The 20,779-nt window shown below is 39.5% G+C and overlaps 1 protein-coding gene across 3 annotated transcripts in view; it reads right to left on the reverse strand.

Moving 5' to 3' along the window:
- Positions 1–20,779, reverse strand: part of Adcy8 (adenylate cyclase 8) — a 215,987-nt gene that overhangs the window by 13,437 nt on the left and 181,771 nt on the right. For all 3 annotated transcript variants that reach the window (XM_085678921.2, XM_048457362.3, XM_048457363.3), the window contains 2 exons: positions 16,761–16,839; positions 3,405–3,563 (listed from right to left, as the gene is read on the reverse strand). In XM_085678921.2, coding sequence (XP_085535047.2) covers positions 3,405–3,563; positions 16,761–16,839 — 238 coding nt within the window. The remainder of the gene's footprint in view (positions 1–3,404; positions 3,564–16,760; positions 16,840–20,779) is intronic.

The raw sequence follows: 20,779 nt of genomic DNA on the forward strand, positions 1-20,779 counted from the left end.
TGGAAGGACAGGTTTGGACTGTGTAGAGGGTTCTGAACACTCACACCCACCCTCCTCCATTCTGCATGCGGACACGGGGAAGCTGATCTCCTCTTTTCTCAGGGAACTGTGTTGTCTCAGGGAACTGTAGTTTCTGTGCCCAGGCTGCTCATAACTAAGTCCTGTGCTTCTTATACCAAGTGAAAGCCAGGGGAGAAAGAATCTCTGAGACCTGAGAATCTTCCCTGTCAATATTCATAATCTCTGTTCAAATGTCACCTTCTCTTAGAGACTTTCTATGATCATACTCTGTGGGTTTTGGTACACACCACAGCTGAGGACCTAGAGTCCTGCACATCTCCAGGCCCTTTCTTTCCTTGCAGGATGATATCAGTCTCTCTTCTCTCTTTCCTAGGAGCTTCACTGTTTTGATGTTTTTGACTAAAAAGCAGCTTCCTATCATTGACTTGGGTTCCCCTCTGAGATTCCTGTGCTTCTGCCTCTCCATCTGGTGGCCATGACTGATATACGGCCATGTTCTCTCTGTTCTATCAGCTGCCAAATACTCTAGCAGCAAAGCCTCAAGAAAACCAGGCCTAAATACTACTCCAGAAAAAGCCACCTGTTAAGGATAGGTAGCTCTGATCTGTACCGGAGAGACCTTTCAGGAGCCATGTGCTTCCAGTTTGATATTTCAGTCATGCCTTATCTTTCCCTGTTTTGTTCTTCTGTGGCTCGGATGGGACTATCTCAGCTGTCATTTAAGGTCCCAAGGCAAAGGTCTACATCTTTGAGGGTCTCAAAGGTAAGGTGAAAGATAGGGTGTGACTGGGCCAATTGGCGACTCCGTTATGTTCTCAAAGGCTCCATACCCACAAATTAACATAAGCCAGCAATTCAGCAGCCAGTGGTCTCTGTCTCAGGTGGCTGATTCAGGCTTTTCTGAGAGATAGTCTGCAGTAACTGTAATCTAAGGGTTGCCAGCCCCTGGAGAGCAGATTGCAAACCTTGTCAGCCTGGACTTTTTGCCAGTGCGTGTTGCCTTTATACGGCCTTTCCAAGGATCAGCTGGTCTTGTTTGACTGCTTCAGCAAGGGATCAAGGGCCAGGCATGAAGCTCAGTGGTGACCAAAGATGGCCTAATCTGTATCCTTGAGTGCACCATCTTGTGAAAACGAAACAGCCGGATTATTTCACCATTGTGAGATTTCTTCTTGAGGCAGAGTCTGCAGATGGTCCCTGGAGGTCTGTCCATGGTGCTAAGTCTGTCTGAGTGTCTCACAGAGCAAGGCCAAGTACTCTCACACACTAAACACAGATGGTATTTGAAACACCATTCTGATTACTCTCGAGTAACGTTCCCTTTAAAGTCACAGGGCAAACACAATAGTGTCAGTGTTTTCATTTCTCATTGCTCATATCAGCACTGTTTTTGAGACCTTTAGTTTTACCTGCCGTAGATGGAGCTCCTCGTCTCTCTGTCTCCATCATCTTCTAGGCCTTCCATTAGGGTCTCACCTGAATTATCTTAGAGTCTGTGAACAGGTTTTATGGAGATTCATGTTCTAATCTATGCAGCTTCTGGGTTAGACTATGTGTGGAACTTTCCATCCCATTTCACTTAAAAATGTTTCAAAACCTTACCGTAGCCCACAAAGGCCTGACTGACAGGCCCTGGCCAGGTTCCTCTCTCTACTACTCAATAATATACTTCCATCCTTGTAGTGTGTGAGTAGTGTTCTCACCAAGTTTGTGTCCATTTGGGACATCAGATCTTATTTGGGAGTGATATATTTATAGATATAATTAACTAAGATGAGATCATTTCAGATTAGAGTGAATCCTAGATCTAAGGACTGATGTCTTTAGAGACTTATATCTTCACAAGAAGGGCTATGTGAAGATGCAGACACAGAATGGAGTGATGTTGCCACAGTCAAAGGAAGATTTGAGGGTCACCAGGTGATGTGAGATTCTCCTCTGTATCCTGTGACTACCATTGATTAATAAAGAAACTGCTTTGGACCTATAGCAGGGCAGAATAGAAGTAGGTGGGGAAAACTAAACTGAATGCTGGGGAAAAGAAGGTGGAGTCAAGAGATGCCAAGTAGCCCCTGGAAACAGACAAGCCACAGGAAAGCCACAGCCACGTGGTGATACACAGATTAATAGAAATGGGTTAAATAAGGATATAAGAGCAAGCCAATAAGAAGCTAGAGCTAATAGATTAAGCAGTAATTTAATTAATACAGTTTTTGTGTGGTTCTTTTGGGGTCGAGTAGCCTGGAACAAACAAGCAGGTTCCTACAACAACCTGAAGCTGGAAGAACATGTGGAGAAGGCAATAACCTCCTAGAACCTCGGTGGACAATTGTTGCTGTTTCCCTAAGTAGACTTTCAGCATGATCTTCTAAGGAAAAACCATTAATGAACACCTACCTCATGTGAAGCATTGTGCCAAGAATAATACATGCCTCCCCACATATACATCTACCCTCACACTTCTATACACATATGAATGCCATATATGTGTGTATGTCACATATACTTGTGTGAAAAATACATATATGATATAAATATTACTTCAAATTGTGGTGAATAAAATGTTTGTAGCACATACAACTTTCCTTCTATGTCCTGTAGTTATTAACTCAGTTGTATTAAGTACCCTCATTTTGTTTCATAACCATCACCATAGAATAGTCCTCAGCCTGAAAACCTGAGCTACAGCAACTCCCCGTTACACCCTCCTTCAATCCCTATGAACCATATTTCTGCTCTCTGTTTATGTATTGGCATCTATATGTGTCTACATTCCATATAAATGGAACCATACACCGTATGTGTTCTTCTGGTAAACTGGCTTATTTCTTTAGCATAAGGCTATGCTGTAATGTATTCTAGAACATCTTTTCTTATACATAAATAACATTTTCTTCCTCCCCCCTCTCTCTGTGTTTATAGGAAATATTCTTGTTCTATGCATCCATCAATGAATACTTGGACTGATGCTTCCACCCTCTGACTTTTGACTACTATAAATAAGGTGTAAACATCTCATATCCTTGAGACCCTGTTTTCAATTATTTCGCAGATACATTTAGAATTGTTGGAGCTCTCTCTTTCCATTCCAAGAGTATACATATGAAATATTATTATATTAAATCATATAGGTTTATATAAATTTTGATATATGCACACACGCATATAAAACCCTGAAATTCCAATCCAATCTTTAATAAGGGTCTTCTACTTATCTAACAGATGATGACAGAGGAGAGAGTGCGTAAATTTCATAGCATCTGACATGTTGGATTGCTAGGCACCATGTGGTAGGCATGGTCTTTTTTCTTACATCTCCCGAGTGTAACCGAGTTGTTGGTGTGGTCACCCGTTCTCCACTAGCTAGTCAGACTTGGGCTCACCTCATTGTCTCTGTCTTTCTCCAGGAAGTGACGGGCCACATGGCTGGGTAAGATATTGCGCAGCATGTTTTCATTGTGTTCCCTCAGCTCCTTCATCTCGTTGATCTCCTCTTTGGCCTGCACTCGCCACAGGAAATCCAAGCGGGCTGTGTATTCCAGCTATAGTTGACGGGAGACAAAGAGAAGCAGTAGGTTCAGATATGCACATCTAGACGGTGGTGGGGAAGGGTTCGCTGGGACTCTACACAGGCAGAATACAGCCTGATTTTCTCACTGAAGGCATAAGCTCTCTGAGGATGCTCAGAGCTCACAGGGTTGTGCATCTGTTCTCCCAGGTGCTATCTGCACATAGATCATCTTCTCCAGTGGGATTATCTGGCAATGCCCGTGTTCTCTTTGGACTGTAGGTGGTTCATGTCCAGGAAGTTTTCCATCTGCTTGATATTACATTCTTTCTGTCTTGAACTGAATGTGTGCCCTGCCCCCAGCAGTTCATATCTGGAAATATTAATTCTTAATTCTTTATGGCATGTCTTTGGCAATGGGACCTTTAGAAAGAAGTTAGGGTTCAATGAGACCTTGAGGGTGGGATGCTTGGGCTGAGATATCTGACCTTACGAGAGGAGACAGGAACAGTTTTGCTTTTCTTTCTTATGTGGACACATTGATTAAAGGCCATGTGAAGGACAGCAAGATGGCTCTCTGCAAACTAAACTATGCCATCATCAGCTACTAAACCCTGTTGACCTCAGTACTAAACTTTCCGGCCTCTAGAACTGTGATGGGATACATTTCTGGTGCCAGCCACCAAATCTGAAGCATTTTTTTTTTTTTTGTGAAGGTATCCCTCACAGGGCAGAAGCTTGTCAGCATTTGTTATCCCAACACATGAGAGTATTAAAGACACATGGCACTCAGGTGGCAGCCTGTGTGCCCTGCTCTGTTTGTTGCTCTATATAAATATTAAGACATTCGATCCAGACAGTATTTCTAATTATAAGGCAGTACTTTTAGTCTTTATTTCACAGGTGAGGAAATTACGACAAACACTGTTAAATCACTTGACCATGACAGCTACACCCAACTTAGGGGTGAAGCCACGTTTTATCCATATGTCCTAAAGTCAGCTCAAGAACCTGTTCTCTCCATGATTAGGCAATAAGGAATAAATGAATGGAGGGATACTGGGAAGACCTTGGGCTTCACAGCAGACAGCTAAGACTTAGAGCTCTTGGTCATAATCATATATGGTTACATGGGTTAAGAGGGGCTTAATCTAAGTTTTCTTGTCTCTGAATTAGAGGCGACTCTCACTGACCACAGAGAGCCGAGGAAAGATTACATAGGAGGTCTGATTCATCACACATTAGTTTCTTCTTGTTCCAACTTCCTTTCGAATTGGAGCTGGGCAGCTTCTCTTCCAAGGCAGCTCAGAAAATGTCTTTATATTAGCCTTGAGGATATTGTTGTTTTCAGGTCTGTAGCAATGAGCATGAGCAAGATGCTGCATGTCTGGGCACAGGGTTGGATGCCCCGAATCCAAAGACTTAAAACTTTGCTAGTTTCTGCCTTTTATTTTCAAGTCTCAGTGGAGGCACAAGGTCATTCATTCAGCTGCATTTATAATAGTAAAGACTGGAAATGATTCAAATGTTCATTCTGTTGGCTGAACAAAATGTAGTAATATACACAATGGAACTAATTATAGCTATAGAAAGATTTGAAAAATGTTCCTTTGTGCTCTGATGGCTTGGTCCCCAAGGGAAGGAAAATATATGCTGCACATCATATATCAATTACCTAAGAACCTAAGAGCACTCCCTCCTCCTTTACACATCTCTCCACTCCCACACCCATGACCTCCTTATGATAATCATACTGTGGGTGACAATATTTGGATTATTAGTCTAGACTATTACATGTGAATTTCATAAAAAAGCAAATGGGCAATCATGGTTTTGTCATTGAAAATAGAAATTTGTAGGAGGAGAAAAGCGTAAGACAGACACAGGGCTGCTGCAGTTATAAAAGCCTCTGGTCATGTCAAGCTTGGTGGCATACACCTGTAACGGTTGGCAGACAGGGTGAGGAGGATCAAGAGTTCAAGTCCATCAGCTACACAGTGAGTTGGAGGTCAGTTTGAGCTACATGAGAGGCTGTCCAAAAAGTGCCTAGGAATTTCAGTAAGAAATAGAAATGTCACTGTGAAGTCAGGGTGTATGCTTCTAGTTCCCCACTCTTAAGGCCTGAAAACAGTGAAAATCTCACACCAATATGCCAGTTCTCATAAATATAACCCATACTTTTACCAGAAACAGGTGAAGTTTAGAACAGAGAATTCATAAGCTTAAAGCATATATCTGAGATTCTATCTTATACCTGAAAGAATGGTCAAGATCAAAAACACTGATGACAACTTATGCTGGAGAGGCTGTGGGGTAAAGGGAATACTCCTGCATTGCCGGTGAGAGTGCAAGCTGGTACAGCCCCTTTGGATATCAGTACAGTGATTTCTCAGAGAATCAGGAAACAACCTTCCTCAAGACCCAGCAATACCACTTTTAGGTATATACACAAAGAATGCTCAATCGTACCACAAGGACATGTGCTCAACTATGTTCATAGCAGCATTGTTTGTCATAGCCAGAACCTGAAAATAACCTAAATGCCCCTCGACCAAAGAATGGATAAGAAAAAATGTGGTACATTTATATAATGAAGTGCTACACAGAAGAGAAAAACAATGACATCTTGAAATTTGTGGGAAAAATGGATGAAGCTAGAAAACATCATATTGAGCGAGATAACCTAGACCCAGAAAGACAAATATCATATGTACTCACTCATAAGTGGCCTTTAGACATAAAACAAAGAAAATCAGCCTACAAATCACAAACCCAGAGAACCTAGACAACAATGAGGATCCTAAGAGAGGCATACATGGATCTAATCTACATGGGAAGTAGAAAAAGACATGATCTCTTAAGTAAATTGGGAGCATGGGGACCATGGGAGAGAACTGAAAGGGAGGGGAGAGGCAGGGAGGTGAGCAGAGAAAAATGCATAGCTCAATAAAATCAATAAAAAATAAAAAAGCATATATTCACACCATAAACCAGTCTATCAGAGATCATTGGGTTATGTCAGAAGGACTAAAAAAACCAGCTTTAGTGGGCTTACGGTGGTCAAAAAATGTGACTCTTTAGACTGAGCTGGTGACCTAGACTGGAGCAGGCCTGAAATGGCGAGCTCCACAGGAGTGGGAGTGAGAGCAGACACAAACTAGGGACATTTGTGGAGGTAGGACTGAGCCAGCGACCTGGGCTGGAGCAGGCCTGGGACAGCGAACTCCACAGGAACAGGACTGAGCCAGCAACCTAGGCCAGAGCAGTCCTGAGACAGAGAATTCCATGCCAGTGGAACAAACACTGGGAACGCTGAGGGACTTCCAGGAACATAGAATTACCAACAGGGTGACTGGAACTGTTGTCCTGACTACACTAAGAGGAGCAACCATCTGAACTTTGGATCCACTGGTACCTGGAAGATTGATCAACAGAGTCACAGACAGCCCCAACTACACAAATTAGAGGAAAAGATGGGTAGACAAGGTAAGAACACACGCACTACCATAAAGAGCAACACAACACCAGTAAAATCTTGTGCCCCTACAATAGCAAGACTTGAACAACAAAATATAGATGAAGCAGAAGAAAATGACCTAAAAACACTTTAGGAGAATGTTTGAGGCCCTTAAAGAGGAAATGAAAAATCACCCAAGGAAGTTGGCTACTCAACAAAAATACAGACAATTGAAGATCTCACAGCAGCAAATCCCAAAGAAGGGAAAACACACAAATTAACACCACCAACAATGAAAACTAAATTACCAGGCAATAGCAATCACTGGTCATTAATATCCCTTAATATAAAAGGACTCAACTCACCTATAAAAAGACACAGGATAACAGATTGGATATGAGAACAGAATTTATCCTTCTGTTGCATACAAGAGATATACCTCAACCTCAAAGACAGACATCCCCTCATAGTAAAGGATTGGGAATAAATTTTCTAATCAAATGGACCTAGGAAACAAGCAGGTGTAGTTATCCCAATATCTAACAAATAGACTTCAAACTAAAATCAATCAAAAGAGACAAAGAAGGACATTTCATATTAGTCACAGGAAAAATTTATCAAAAGGAAATCTCAATACTGAACATCTATGCCCCAAATACAAAGGCACCCTCATATGTAAAAGAAACACTTCTAAATCTTGAATCATACATTAAACCCTACACACTAATAGTGGGAGACTTCAACACTCCATTCTTACCTGGACAGGTCAGGCAGACAAAAAATTAACAGAGAAATAAGGAAACTAACAGATGTTATGACTCAAATAAACTTAATAGACATCTATAGAATATTCCATCCAAACATAAAAGAATATACCTTCTTCTTAGCTCCTCATGGAACCTTCTCAAAAATTTACCACACACTCAGTAACAAAACAAACCTCAATAGATACAATAATTGGAATAACCTCATGTATCTTATTGGATCACCATGTCTTAAAACTAGAATTCAAAAACAACACTAATTCCAGAAAGCCCACAAACACATGGAAATTAAACAGTGATCACCTGAATCATAAATGGGGCAAGGAAAAAAATAAAAGGAGAAATTAAAGACTTCCTAAAATTCAATGAAAATGATCACACAACATACCCAAACTTACAGGACACAATGGAAGCATTGTTAAGAGGAAAGTTCATGGCACTAAATGCCTACATAAGGAAGATGGGAAAAAAATCCCATACTAGTGAATTAATAGAACATTTGAAAACTTTAGAACAAGAGAACCAGACTGTAGGAAATAATCAAATTGAGAGCAGCAAAATAGAAAAAAAAATTACAAACAATCAACGAGACAAAGAGTTGGTTCTTTGAGAAAATTAACAAGAGAGACAAGCCTTTATCCAAACTAACCAAAAGACAGAGAGTTTCCAAATTAAAAAAATCAGAAATAAAAAGGGACCATAAAAACAGATCAGGAGGAAATCCAGAGAATCATAAGGTCAAAGTTTGAAATCCTGTAATACACAAAATTGGAAAACTTAAAGGAAATGGATAACTTTCTGGATAAATATCACTTAACAAAATTAAATCAAGATCAGATAAGCAAATTAAACAGACCCATAACTGCTAAAGAAATAGAAACAGTCATTGAAAGTCTCTCAAAAAAATAATAAATAAAAGCCCAGGATCACATGGTTTCAGCTCAGAATTCTACAAGATTTTCAAAGAAGATCTAGTACCAATACTCCTCAAATTGTTCCACACAATAGAAACAGAAAAAAGACTGCAAAACTCTTTTTATGAGGCTACAAATACCCTGATACCCAAACCAAATAAAGACATTACTAAGAAAGAGAATTACAGACCAATCTCACTCATGAACATTGATGTAAAAATACTAAATAGAATACAGGCAATTCGAATCCAAAAAACACACCAGAACTATCATCCACCATGATCATGTTGGCTTCATCCTAGAGATGCATGTTCAACATATGAAAATCTGTCAATATAATTTCTCCTATAAACAAACTGAAAAATAAAATCCACATGATCATCTCATTAGATGCTGAAAAAGCTTTCAACAAAATACAATATTCCTTCATGATAAAGGTCTTGGAGGGTGCAAGGATACAAGGAACATACCTAAACATAATAAAGGCAATATACAGAAAGCCAACTGCTAACATCAAACTAAATAGAGAGAAACTTACAGCGATTCCACTGAAATCAAGAATAAGACAAGGCTTTCCACTCTCTCCATATCTATTCAATATAATTCTTGAGGTCCTAGCTAGAGCAATAGGACACCAAAAGGAGATCAAAGGGATACAAATCAGAAAAGAAGAAGTCAAACTCTCACTATTTGCTGACGATATGATAGTTTACATAAGCGACCCCAGAAATTCTCCCAAGGAACTTCTACAACTCATAAACATTTTCAGTAATGTAGCAGGATACAAGATTAACTCAAGAAATCAGTAGCCCTCTTTACACTGACGATAAATGGACTGAGAAAGAAATCAGAGAAACATCACCCTTCACAATAGCCACAAATAGCATAAAATATCTCAGAGTAACTCTAATGAAACAAGTGGAAGACTTGTATGACGAGAACTTTAAATCTTTGAAGAAAAAAAAAACTGAAGAAGACACCAGAAAGTGGGAAAATTTCCCATGCTTTTGGGTAGGTAAAATTAACATAGTAAAAATGGCAGTCTTACCAAAAGCAATCTACAAATTCAATACAATGCTGATCAAAATCCCAGGAAAATTCTTCACATACTTCGAAAGAATGGTACTCAACTTCATATGGAAAAGCCAAAAACCCAGGATAACCAAAACAATCCTGTATAAAAAAAGAACTTCTGGAGGCATCATAATTCCTGACTTCAAACTCTACTACAGAGCTACAGTACTGAAAACAGCCTGGTATTGGCATAAAAACAGACAGGAGGACAATGGAACAGAATCGAAGATCCGGATATTAATCCACACACCTAGGAACACCTGATTTTTGACAAAGACACAAAAAATATCAAATGGAAAGAAGAAAGCATATTTAACAATTGGTGCTGGCATAACTGGATATAAACATGTAGGAGAATGAAAATAGATCTATATTTATCACCATGCACAAAACTCAAGTCCAAATAAATCAAAGACCTCAACATAAAGCCAGCCACACTGAACCTCAAAGAAGAGAAAGTGGAAAGTACACTTGAACACATTGGCACAGGAGACCATTTCCTAAATATACCCCAGTGGCACATATACTAAGAGAAACAATTAATAAATGGGACCTCCTGAAACTGAAAAGCTTCTGTAAAGCAAAGAACATTGTCAACAAGATAAAACAGCACCTTACAGAATTTGAAAATATCTTCACCAACCCTGCATCAGATCTCCAAAATATACAGAGAACTCAAGAAATTGGTCATCAAAAAGAACAAATAATCCAATTAAAAACTGGGAGTACAGACCTAAACGGAGAACTTTCAACAGAGGAATTGAAAATAGCAGATAGACACTTAAGGAAATATTCAACATCCTTAGTCATCAGAGAAATGCAAATCAAAACAACTCTGAGATTCCATCTTACACCTGTAAGAGTTGCCAAGATAAAAAACACTAATGACAACTTATGCTGGAGAGGTTGTGGGGTAAAGGGAACAGTCCTACACTGCTGGTGTGAGTGCAAGCTAGTACAGTCCCTTTGGATATCAGTATGGCGATTTCTCAGAAAATTAGGAAACAATCTTCCTCAAGACCCAGCAATACCATTTTTTGGTGTATATCCAAAGGATTCTCAATCGTGCCACAAGGACATGTGCTCAGCTATGTTCATAGCAGCATTGTTTGTCATAGCCAGAACCTAGAAACAACCTAAATGTCCCTTGACCGAAGAATGGATAAAGAAAATGTGGTACATTTACACGATGGAGCACTGCACAGCAGGAAAAAATAATTACATCTTGAAATTTGCAGGCAAATGGATGGAGCTAGAAAACATCATATTGAGTGAGGTAACCCAGACCCAGAAAGACAAATATCATATGTACTTACTCATAAGTGTTTTGTTTTAAACATAAAGCAAAAAAAAAAACTTGCCCACAAATAATCACAATCCCAGAGAACCTAGACAACAATGAGGATCCTAAGAGAGACATACATGGATCTCATCTACATGGGAAGTACTAAAACACAAGATTTCCTGAGTAAATTGGGAGCATGGGGACCATGGAAGAGGGTTGAAGGGAAGGGGAGAGCCAGCGAGGGGAGCAGAGAAAAATGTAGAGTACAGTAATATAAAAAAGTGACACACTGAAATTCCATAAGAACAGAAACTGTAATAGGTGGAACACAGGAAACAAGTTAAAAACACATAAATTCACAGTGACGTAAGAAACCAAACTCATCCATCATCTTGGAATGATGCTGAGGGATAAAACCTGCTAGCAAACTTTGCATGGATCAGATTTAAAGGGAAAGAGCTTTATGAGCTACACTTGTAGGTGACATATAATTGATGAGGAGAAAATTCCCTTTTATAGTGTATTCCAACTGACAAATTACAGGTTTCTGATAAGATTAGTATGTCACACTATTAAAATAAATGAATATAGGCTTTTATGTGTAGCTGCTAACATCGTCAAAACAGAGATGAAAAGATCTGATAATCTCTTGAAAGTAATTTGTAAAGAAACCAATTAAATATTTCACAAAACACTGAAGCTGGATCTCACTAAGCTTCTACACAGAACAATCAATGAAAAACACAAATAACTGAGAAATATGTTCCATAACCTTAGAGGATGAGTTGACAAATAAGGCAAAGAGATATTATAAAAGTCAGATGGCTCTCATAAAATATTTCAAGATAAAAGAAGATGGAGGGAGATGGTAAATATTTAAAAATGCCTTAAGAAATTTATCATGCAATGGCAAGACACAGACTTGGAACGGAGCCATGTGGCTAACATAGATAATGATAATGGATTAATATAAGTTACAAGGACTAATAAGAAGCCTGACCTAATGGGCCAATCAGTTTACAACCTAATGTGGACTCCGTGTGATTTTCTTTGGAACTTGCTGGCTGTGGGGTACTGGGTGGGACAGAAACCCCAACAAGCCTGCGCTCATGTTACAGGCACCCAAAGAAAAGAGCTCGGCTGAGTAGCGCTGGTTAGTACAGATGCGGAGGGAAAGCAGAGCATATGTAAGACACAGGCATGGCTATGAAAGCTGAAGATTCTTTTTTTTTTTGTAATTTTAATAAATTATAAAAGTTTCCATTTCCGCCCCTCCTCCCAACACCCTCCCACTCCCCCCACTCCCTCTCCTCCTCCCTCTCCATTCCTAAGAGCAGTCAGGGTTTCCTGCCCAGTGGGAAGTTCAAGTTCCTCCCGCCTCCCTCCAGGTCCAGGAAGGTGAGTGTCCAGACGGACTGGATACGCAAAATCCAGTATATGCAGAGGAAACAAGTCCCAGTGCCATTGTCAATGGCTTTTCAGAAAGACTCTGGGCCAGCCACATTCAGAGAATCTGGTTGGATTGCGTCTTCGTTCAGTCCCAGTCCAACTGGCCTTGGTAAACTCTCATTAGATCCGTCCCCTTGTATCAGTGGGTGATCGCATCCCTCGCAGTCCTGATTTCCTTTTTCATTTTCTTCCTCCTTCTGCTAAAGCTGAAGATTCTTAAGTATCTGTTCCAAAGTATTCATTGAAGTGGACTGCACACCCCTGATTTTCACCAGACATGGCTGCACACAAAGTTCTTGTCTTTGTGCCAGGCTGGTCACATGACAGCAAATATCAATGAAGCCTCGTCGTGGATCAGGAGCTGTACCAAGCCCTCCATATATATTTATCCTCATTCAGTCACACAACATTTTAACATGTGAGGGAGTGAACATGAGGTGAAGCTAGTCTGTGAAGGTCTCAAAGACAGAAGCTGGCTTTGAACCCAGCACACGACTCTAATCTGTGGCACTTAGCTTACATACAATGTGTGTGTGTGTGTGTGTGTGTGGGTGTGTGTGTGTGTGTTGTGTGTATGTGTGTCAGGGAAGTGGGCTGTTCATTCAGCTTTTCTCTATCAACATTTTCTCTTTATAGATTAAAAACAAAAGAAGCTCTGAGAAGTTGAATGTCCAAAGACCACTGATTCTCTGAATAACATTGTTGGGTCTCATGCAAGAACATTAGGTTCTTTCAGATCGTCTCTGGAACTTAGACTTAGGTGAGTAGAAAGATGACCTCATTAATCTGTTTTTCTGTGCCCAATTGTAGCTTGCTCTGCTATAAAAGGAGATGCCCAGGCGATGCTCAAACTCCCAAGGCTGCCAGTGAATCAGGCACAAGGTGGGAGGCATTTGATTACACACTCTGTACAACATTCTGAACACTCACCTGCCTCAGAGGAGGAGGAAGTGTTTGGCATATCATTTCCACTTTCGTGCAAAATGAAATTTCCCAATTATTCAGTTGTATAACCACCTCTGTCATTCTGGAGATTATAATTACACATTCAACACCCCCCAACTACCAGACACTGCTGTGCACCAGGCATCAGTGGCATTTTTCAGTCTTTATTAAAAATAGAGGGCATCTGAGTCACAAAGGGAAACAGGAAGCAAGTCCAGGAGTGGGCTGTAACCAGGATGCACAGGACTCCACTAGATGCTATAGATAGACATCAAATGATGCAATCCCGCGGAAAGCTGTCTCTATAATGGGAGGCAGGGCATGTTGGAGAGACTGATTTGAGCCAGAAACTCTGGAGCATTCGTGTTCCCATTTCATTCTGGCTCTTTTTCTTAGCTATGTGATCTCAGAGGGCTTGAATCTCTGCTCCTTTCTCGGAATCAGATGGACAGCAGTAACATCCCTGTCTGTGCAAAAGGTTTGTTTCCAAGCAGCCAATAACATTAAGCATTATATGTATAAACCCCCAAGATAAACATGCTGTGATTACATCCTGTATAAAGCTATAATAACTCTCTTAAACAGGACCTATTACTGTCATATCTATTTTTAAATTAAATTACCAAAGGTCAGATATCTTTAATGGTGGAGTTGGGGTTTGAATACCAAATATCTACAGCTTCTATGGTTATGGGGCAGTTATGAGATTTCAGAGATCTTTAAAAATTAGAAATAAAATTGAAAATATCAAATGTCACCAATTAGCAGGCCAATAGGAAGCGCTCTGTGCTCTTACCTTACACACCATCGTAACATGATGAAGTTTTCTGCTCTTGCAGTACAAATACAAACTAGGATATATTCAACCAGTATGTTAGAAGGCTACCATGCAAGAGAGGAGGCCCAGACAGGGAACAGAGCAATTCATTATGGTGAAGGAAGAGAAAGAAGTATACTTATCGTTATGAAAAGGGGACTCTCACTCTGCATGTGTTCTCTCATCTCTGGGTGGGGATTTCTCTCAACTCAGATCAAGACCTCAAGATAGAGTGCACATATAGTCTTCCCGTAGGAGAGCCTCAGTTGATTCTGTCTAGGAGAGTCCTCAAAAAGGAATGTGTGATGAATTGTTCTAACTTCTATAACTAAGAAGTTCTCAGGACAGGGCAGGACTCTGTGCACAGAGACAGCCAGAGGGACCTAAGTGTAGGAATTTTGGAAATGGCTGGACTTTCACCTTTGCCTTACTGCTTCATCATAGGTTCAGCAAAGACAAAAACAAACAAACAAACAAACAAACAAACAACAACAACAACAACAACAATAACACCACATCAAAATCGCACTGCGTGCTCCTGATCAGAATCAGCACAGAAAGAAGGTCTTTGCTCTGCTCCAGGCTGGTGAAGGAGGAAGATGAGCTTTGGGGAGAGACTGGACTAGAATTCTATTTCTACTGCTCAGCTCTGTTGGAGTGGCTTCATCTGTAAAACGGGGAAGACAAAACTCCCATTCCAGGTTGTTGGTTGACAGAATTAAGTAAAATGAGGAACTCAACAGTTAATTCCCCATTTCCTTTACTTACCAAGATGTTACACTACCCATCCTTTCCTTGACTACATTTTACACCTTGCTCAACTTGTTAAAAAAATAGCTCTATGTACGTATTTCTGAATTCTGGGACTTTTAAATTGTTTCATCTCTGGTTTCCTGGGGTTTGTTGGCCCCCTGTTTCCATGGTGATTTCCTGGGGCTATGCCTCTGCTATATGCTCTGACTGACACTTTTTCTTGATTTGCCCTTTCTGTTCTTGTCTGTTTGAAGTGAACACAGACAAAAGAAAGATGGACCAGGATCTAGAGCCTCTCAGCAAGGCGGGTAGAGTCTGGTTTCTACAGGGGACCAAAGGATCTTACCAGGAGATTAGTGTTTCATGGGTTTCAGTATGCCTAGAAAAGTCCTATATGTTTTTAAATTTTTTTATTATTTCTTTTCTCTTTTTGGAGATTATATAAATACATAGTTTTCTTTTCTTTCTTTCCTCGTAGTGGACATGATAATGTGAACAGGGGAAAAGCCCATGAGACCTCAACCCTACACAAGAAGTACAGGCAACTAAGGAGTGCTGGGAACCAGAGAAACAGTCTTCCCTGGGAAGAGATCTTACACACCAGGGAAGGTCTATAAGGTAAGTGTTATGTCTACCACAGCATTCCTAGGCAGAACAACCTCCTCTCCTGAAGAACAAGGATAGATATGTTCTACATGTAATGCTTTTGCATGATTTACATCCCTAGATAAGAATGTTCTACATACGACACCTTTGTATGGCATATGTTCTACCATCTTCCAAAAGATGCAGGGATGGAGTTGTATATTCAAGATCCTAATAAATAATGGGTGATCATAGTGAGTGGCATTACATGGCAGGTATGCTGGCTGTTTAATCATAACAAGCCAGCAATTAAGTTCTTCCTGTGCTGCTGTGGTTTGAATGTGAATTAGTCCATCATAGGTCCATGAATTTGAACATTGAGTCCCCAAATGGTGATGGCACTTGGGAAGTTGTTGGAGTCTTTTTGGATTAAGTAGGCCACTGGGGACAGGCCTTGAATTTTGACAGCCTGGTGTCACTTCCTGTCTGCTCTCAGATTCCATTTTGGGAACACAGTGTGACCAGTTATCATGTCTTTCTTCCCGTGACACATCGAGTCCCTTCTTAACCTGTGAGCCAGGATAAATCTTTCCTTCCTTATTCTGCTTCCTTTAGGGTATTTGGCTGCAACTATGAGAAAAGTGGCTAATATTTATTCATTTGCCTATTTGCAAACACGGCAGGACAAAATAGGAGTTTAAAATAATAGCAATTGCTTCCTCAAAACAATCTATTTATATATTAATATTTTATTCTAGAGTTGAGGAGACTGAGCCTCAAAGACATAAGAACTTGTCCAAGAATGTACTCTGCTGAGAAGAGCTGCCTGGAACTATGAGTCAGATGGTTCTCAAGCCTGCATGTTTCCCTGCAGCAGCACACACCTTCTCTAGTGAGACGCTTATCCAGGCCATGGGATTTGGAAAGACACCAGTTTGTCTCAGCCAAAAATTAAATGCTTTTTTTTTGGATGGATAATGATGGTTTTGGAAATATAGGGTCTCAGAAGCCATTTAAAACACAGTCTGTCAATCATCTTCCCCAGCTTAGCTTTTCATTAGGGAATCAATTGATTAAGACTCATAAAAGTTATTTGATACAAGGCACAGAGAAGTCTACAAGGATGGTTTTTGTGGCAAGAGGAAATGCCAACTAACAATGGGTGGCTGGAGAAAAGCATGGCATTACCTGCTGTCCGTGGTAGAACACAGCAAGGAGGAACATGGCCATCAGCAGCAGTGATGCCTCCTTGGTCCCCAGGAAATCTCTGTGAGAAAAACAAAGGCAGAATGGCATGGTGACTAACAACTGTGGAGGCATTTCAAGGTTAAGCATGAAGAAACAGATTTAGAAGGAGGTGTGAGGAGAAGGAAGGAGTATTTTCTAAATATCTGACATGTGATATAGAGTGCTATAAGGGTTTGTGTGTCATCTTATTCAGAGGACAAGAGACCATCAAGCCTATGAGGTCTTATTGGGTATAGGTGATAAAAGAGAGTCTAGAGTTTAGCTTCTAGACAATATGATCACATCCATACCTACAATGTCTCTTCTCGTATAAAAATTTTCTCTATTTCAAAGAGATTGAATACTGTGATCAAAAATATCTTGTGAAGTAAGTGTTCCTTTCTGAAAGGTATTGACCTACTTAAGAAGTCAATATTCAATGCTTGCTATGTGATGGCCTTTATCTTAAGTGTCTTCATGCTTAGCGTATGAGTTGGACAATTTTAATTCCTCTATCAGTTATTTTAATTCTCATGTCAGTCCTATGAGTGGGGTCAGCTGACCCTTATTTTTTATATCTTTTAATAAAGACTCTGTATTTTTCTGCCAAGATGCTAACAGCAGAGTTTATTGTTGGTTCTCAGTTATAGTCCCAGAGAAGCACATCATGATTGAGCATCTACTGTGTCCCAACATATGCTGGGATCAAGAAATGAAGATAATACATTGTTCATGCTTTCAAAATAATTCACAAGAAGCAAGAATCAAATACATAGATTTTTTTTAATTAGGGTAAATGTATCCTTGTTGCTCTGATATTGTTTGAAAAGAGATAGTAACTAACTGAGACAGAATGTCCAGAAAATACTTAAGAAGGCCCGGATGTAGCTCTAAGCCATATATCACTTAGCTTGGTATTGACACATCTCTAGCCTCAAAATAATAAGCAAATTCCATGTCGTGTTTGAGGTCACATAAAGACTCAGTAAGGGAAGCTGCTTGAATTTGTCAGAACCATCCAATAAGAGTGCTAAGGTGAAGAGGGATGAACTATAACTCAAGCATTAGGGTGGAGATTCATCCATGTGTCCATCTGTCCATCATCCATCTATCTGTGTACCCAGCCATTCATCTATCCAGTCACCCCTTCATTTACCCACCCATTCTAGGCCATTGTGCTTATCTTGAGGAGGGAGGCATATTGACGTATTTCTCTTTCATTACTGTCACTTACTTCTCTGGTCTTTGATGTTTATGGCTGCTGAGAAAAATGATTAAAGACATGAACTTTAAAGGTGATCCAGATTCCTAGTGCAGCTCTGTTTTGACTTCGAGCCAGCCACTTGATATCTCTGAGTCTCGGTTCAAGCATATGTGAAGAATGACTCCACAGTGTTTTACCTCCTTAACTGTGAGGATGAAATGAACAATGGTGTTGAGGCGTTTGGCATGGTTCCTGGCTCACAGCTTCCTCTCACTGCTCCATGAAGCCTCTGACACACACTCTTGTCCGTGTCTGTGTTGCTTTAAAGAATCGTTTGCTCGCATTGCTCGTGTGAATGAGAGCTGTCTATGTTTAGACCCTCCCCTGGAATCTGTCGCTTTGTCCCAGCGCACTGCCTGGCACTTAAGACAGCCTCTTCTCTGTGAGCCACGAAGCTTATTTTCAGCCTAGCAACTTATCATTTGAAGCACATTTTTCAGGAGGCAACATGAATACTTCTTGAATAATTTTGAAAACAGTGATTGGCCAAAAATAGAGACACGACTATACCAGACTCTGAAGAAAAAAAGAAAGAAAATTATGAACAATTTTTGAGGGTTTAGCTGTATTTCATATAAAAAATTTTGTGTAGGGACCAAAGTATATGAATAGTAACCCAATCATGTTGAGAAACAGCCAAAAGAATTTTCATTTGAATTCACAAGTTTTTCTTGTACCTCCCATGATTTTTGGAAAAGCATATGGAGAGTCGAGTGACTGAAATTTATCCCATATTATTGAGCTTTGCTTGATACTGGGTTTCACAGACTTAATATCAAGGAAATTTTGAGATATTGATTTGTATTAATAAAATATCTAAAGTAATACTCCCATCTCCTAGGAAAAGGGACATTGGTAATTGAAAACACACATAGAGTATTGAAATCCTCAGGGCCACTATAATCTTTAGAGATCATTTAATCTGATTCATCATAAAATTTAATATTTAATGGGAGTATGACTCACTAATGAAGCATTTATGCTAATTGTAGTAAATCTGGAAACTAAAAAAGATAGCTAACCATCCAGAGGAAACTTTTATTATTTTGGAATCCATTAAATGTCATTTCTATTTTCTCTTTGCAAAAATGTACCTATAAATTTAAGGCTATATGGCTCATATTGTTTCCTAAGTTACTTTTGTACTTAATGTAGAGAAGGATAATAGGTTTTGTAATTAGATATATTACAATTCACTTGGCAAATCCATTTTACTCTGTATTATGTGTATCATGTGTAATGTAATACCCCTTGCAAGGCTTTTATTTTATGAGATGCTGAGACCCAGGGGGAAGAGGTCAATTGTTCAAGATCACATATTCATTTATGTTACCACAAGGATAAGAACCCAGATTTTGGGTGTGATGTTCTAAGTTTTCAATATTGACTATTCACCTCCAAATTTATATTTATTAGTTTGCCTTTTATTCCACAAAATTCTTAATAAGCCACCCCATTTAAATTTGTTTTTATTTTGTATTGTAAATAGCATGTATTTTTGAAAAGTTGTATTATATATGAAACATCCACTTTACATATATTTCTTGTTCTATCTCTTTCATGTCAACAATTTGTGATGATGTTAACTTACTACAGAGATACCTGAACATCCATGTTGATTGATGCCCTACTCACAGCAGCTAAACACTCAAAAACTGTTCATAATTTTCTTTCATTTTTTTTCTTCTGAGTCTAGTCTAGTTGTGTCTCTACTTTTGGTCAATCACTGTTTTCAGAATTATTCAAGAAGTCTTTGTGTTGTCTCCTGAAATATTTTCTAATATTAAATGGAATCAACCTAGATATCCATCAATTGATAAATGGGTAGTACAAACGTGGTACATATACATAACAGAATTTTGTTCACCACTAAAAACTATGAAATTTGCAGGAAAATTGATAGAACTTGTGAATATAGTGAGGGAGGTAACCCAGAGTCAGAAAGACAAATACTTCAACGTTATCGCTCATATAAGGATCTTCAGTTTCAAGTTTTAGATTTCCATGTTTAACTTGAGGTGCCTGTTGAGGGCAGGAAGTTAGCAGCGGACAATGTTGTGAAAGGCCATTCCTGGAGGAGAGCAGTAGAGCTCCTGGGATACGAAAGTGTAGTGGGAGATTATGGGTGGTGGGAAGGTTTAATAGGTCGATGTGGGAAGTCCTTCTGTATATGTGTTGCTTTTATTGGTTAATGAATAAAGAAACTGCCTTGGCCTGTTGATAGGGCAAAGTAGAACTAGGCGGGGAAAACTATACTGAATGCTGGGAGAAAGAAGGCAGAGTCAAGAGAGAAGACAAGGCATTGCCACTAGCTGGACCCTTGCCTGTAGGGCATGAGCCTCATGGTAAAACATAAAAAAACAGAAATGGGTTAATTTAAGAAATAAGAATGAGCTAGAAATATGCATAAGCTAATAGGCCAAGCAGTGTTGTAATTAATACAGTTTTTTTGTGTGGTTATTTTGGGGCTCAGTAGCCAGGAACAAACAAACAGCCTCCTACAACAATATGTGATGTGGGTGCATGGATGGCAGATTTGAGGGATTTCAGAGGGTTAAAGAAAATTAAGGCTGTCTAAAAAAGGCCATAAGGAATCCCACTATTTTGTAAGTTAATTAAAATATATAGTTAAAAAATAAATTGAAGGGAGGTACGCTATATGAGTAGATAATGTAGTTCTCAGAAGTCACAGGTTATTAAGCAAAAGTCTTAGTGA

Source organism: Myodes glareolus, chromosome 19 (assembly GCF_982192425.1).
Source record: "Myodes glareolus chromosome 19, mMyoGla1.1, whole genome shotgun sequence".
Lineage (NCBI taxonomy): Eukaryota > Metazoa > Chordata > Mammalia > Rodentia > Cricetidae > Myodes > Myodes glareolus.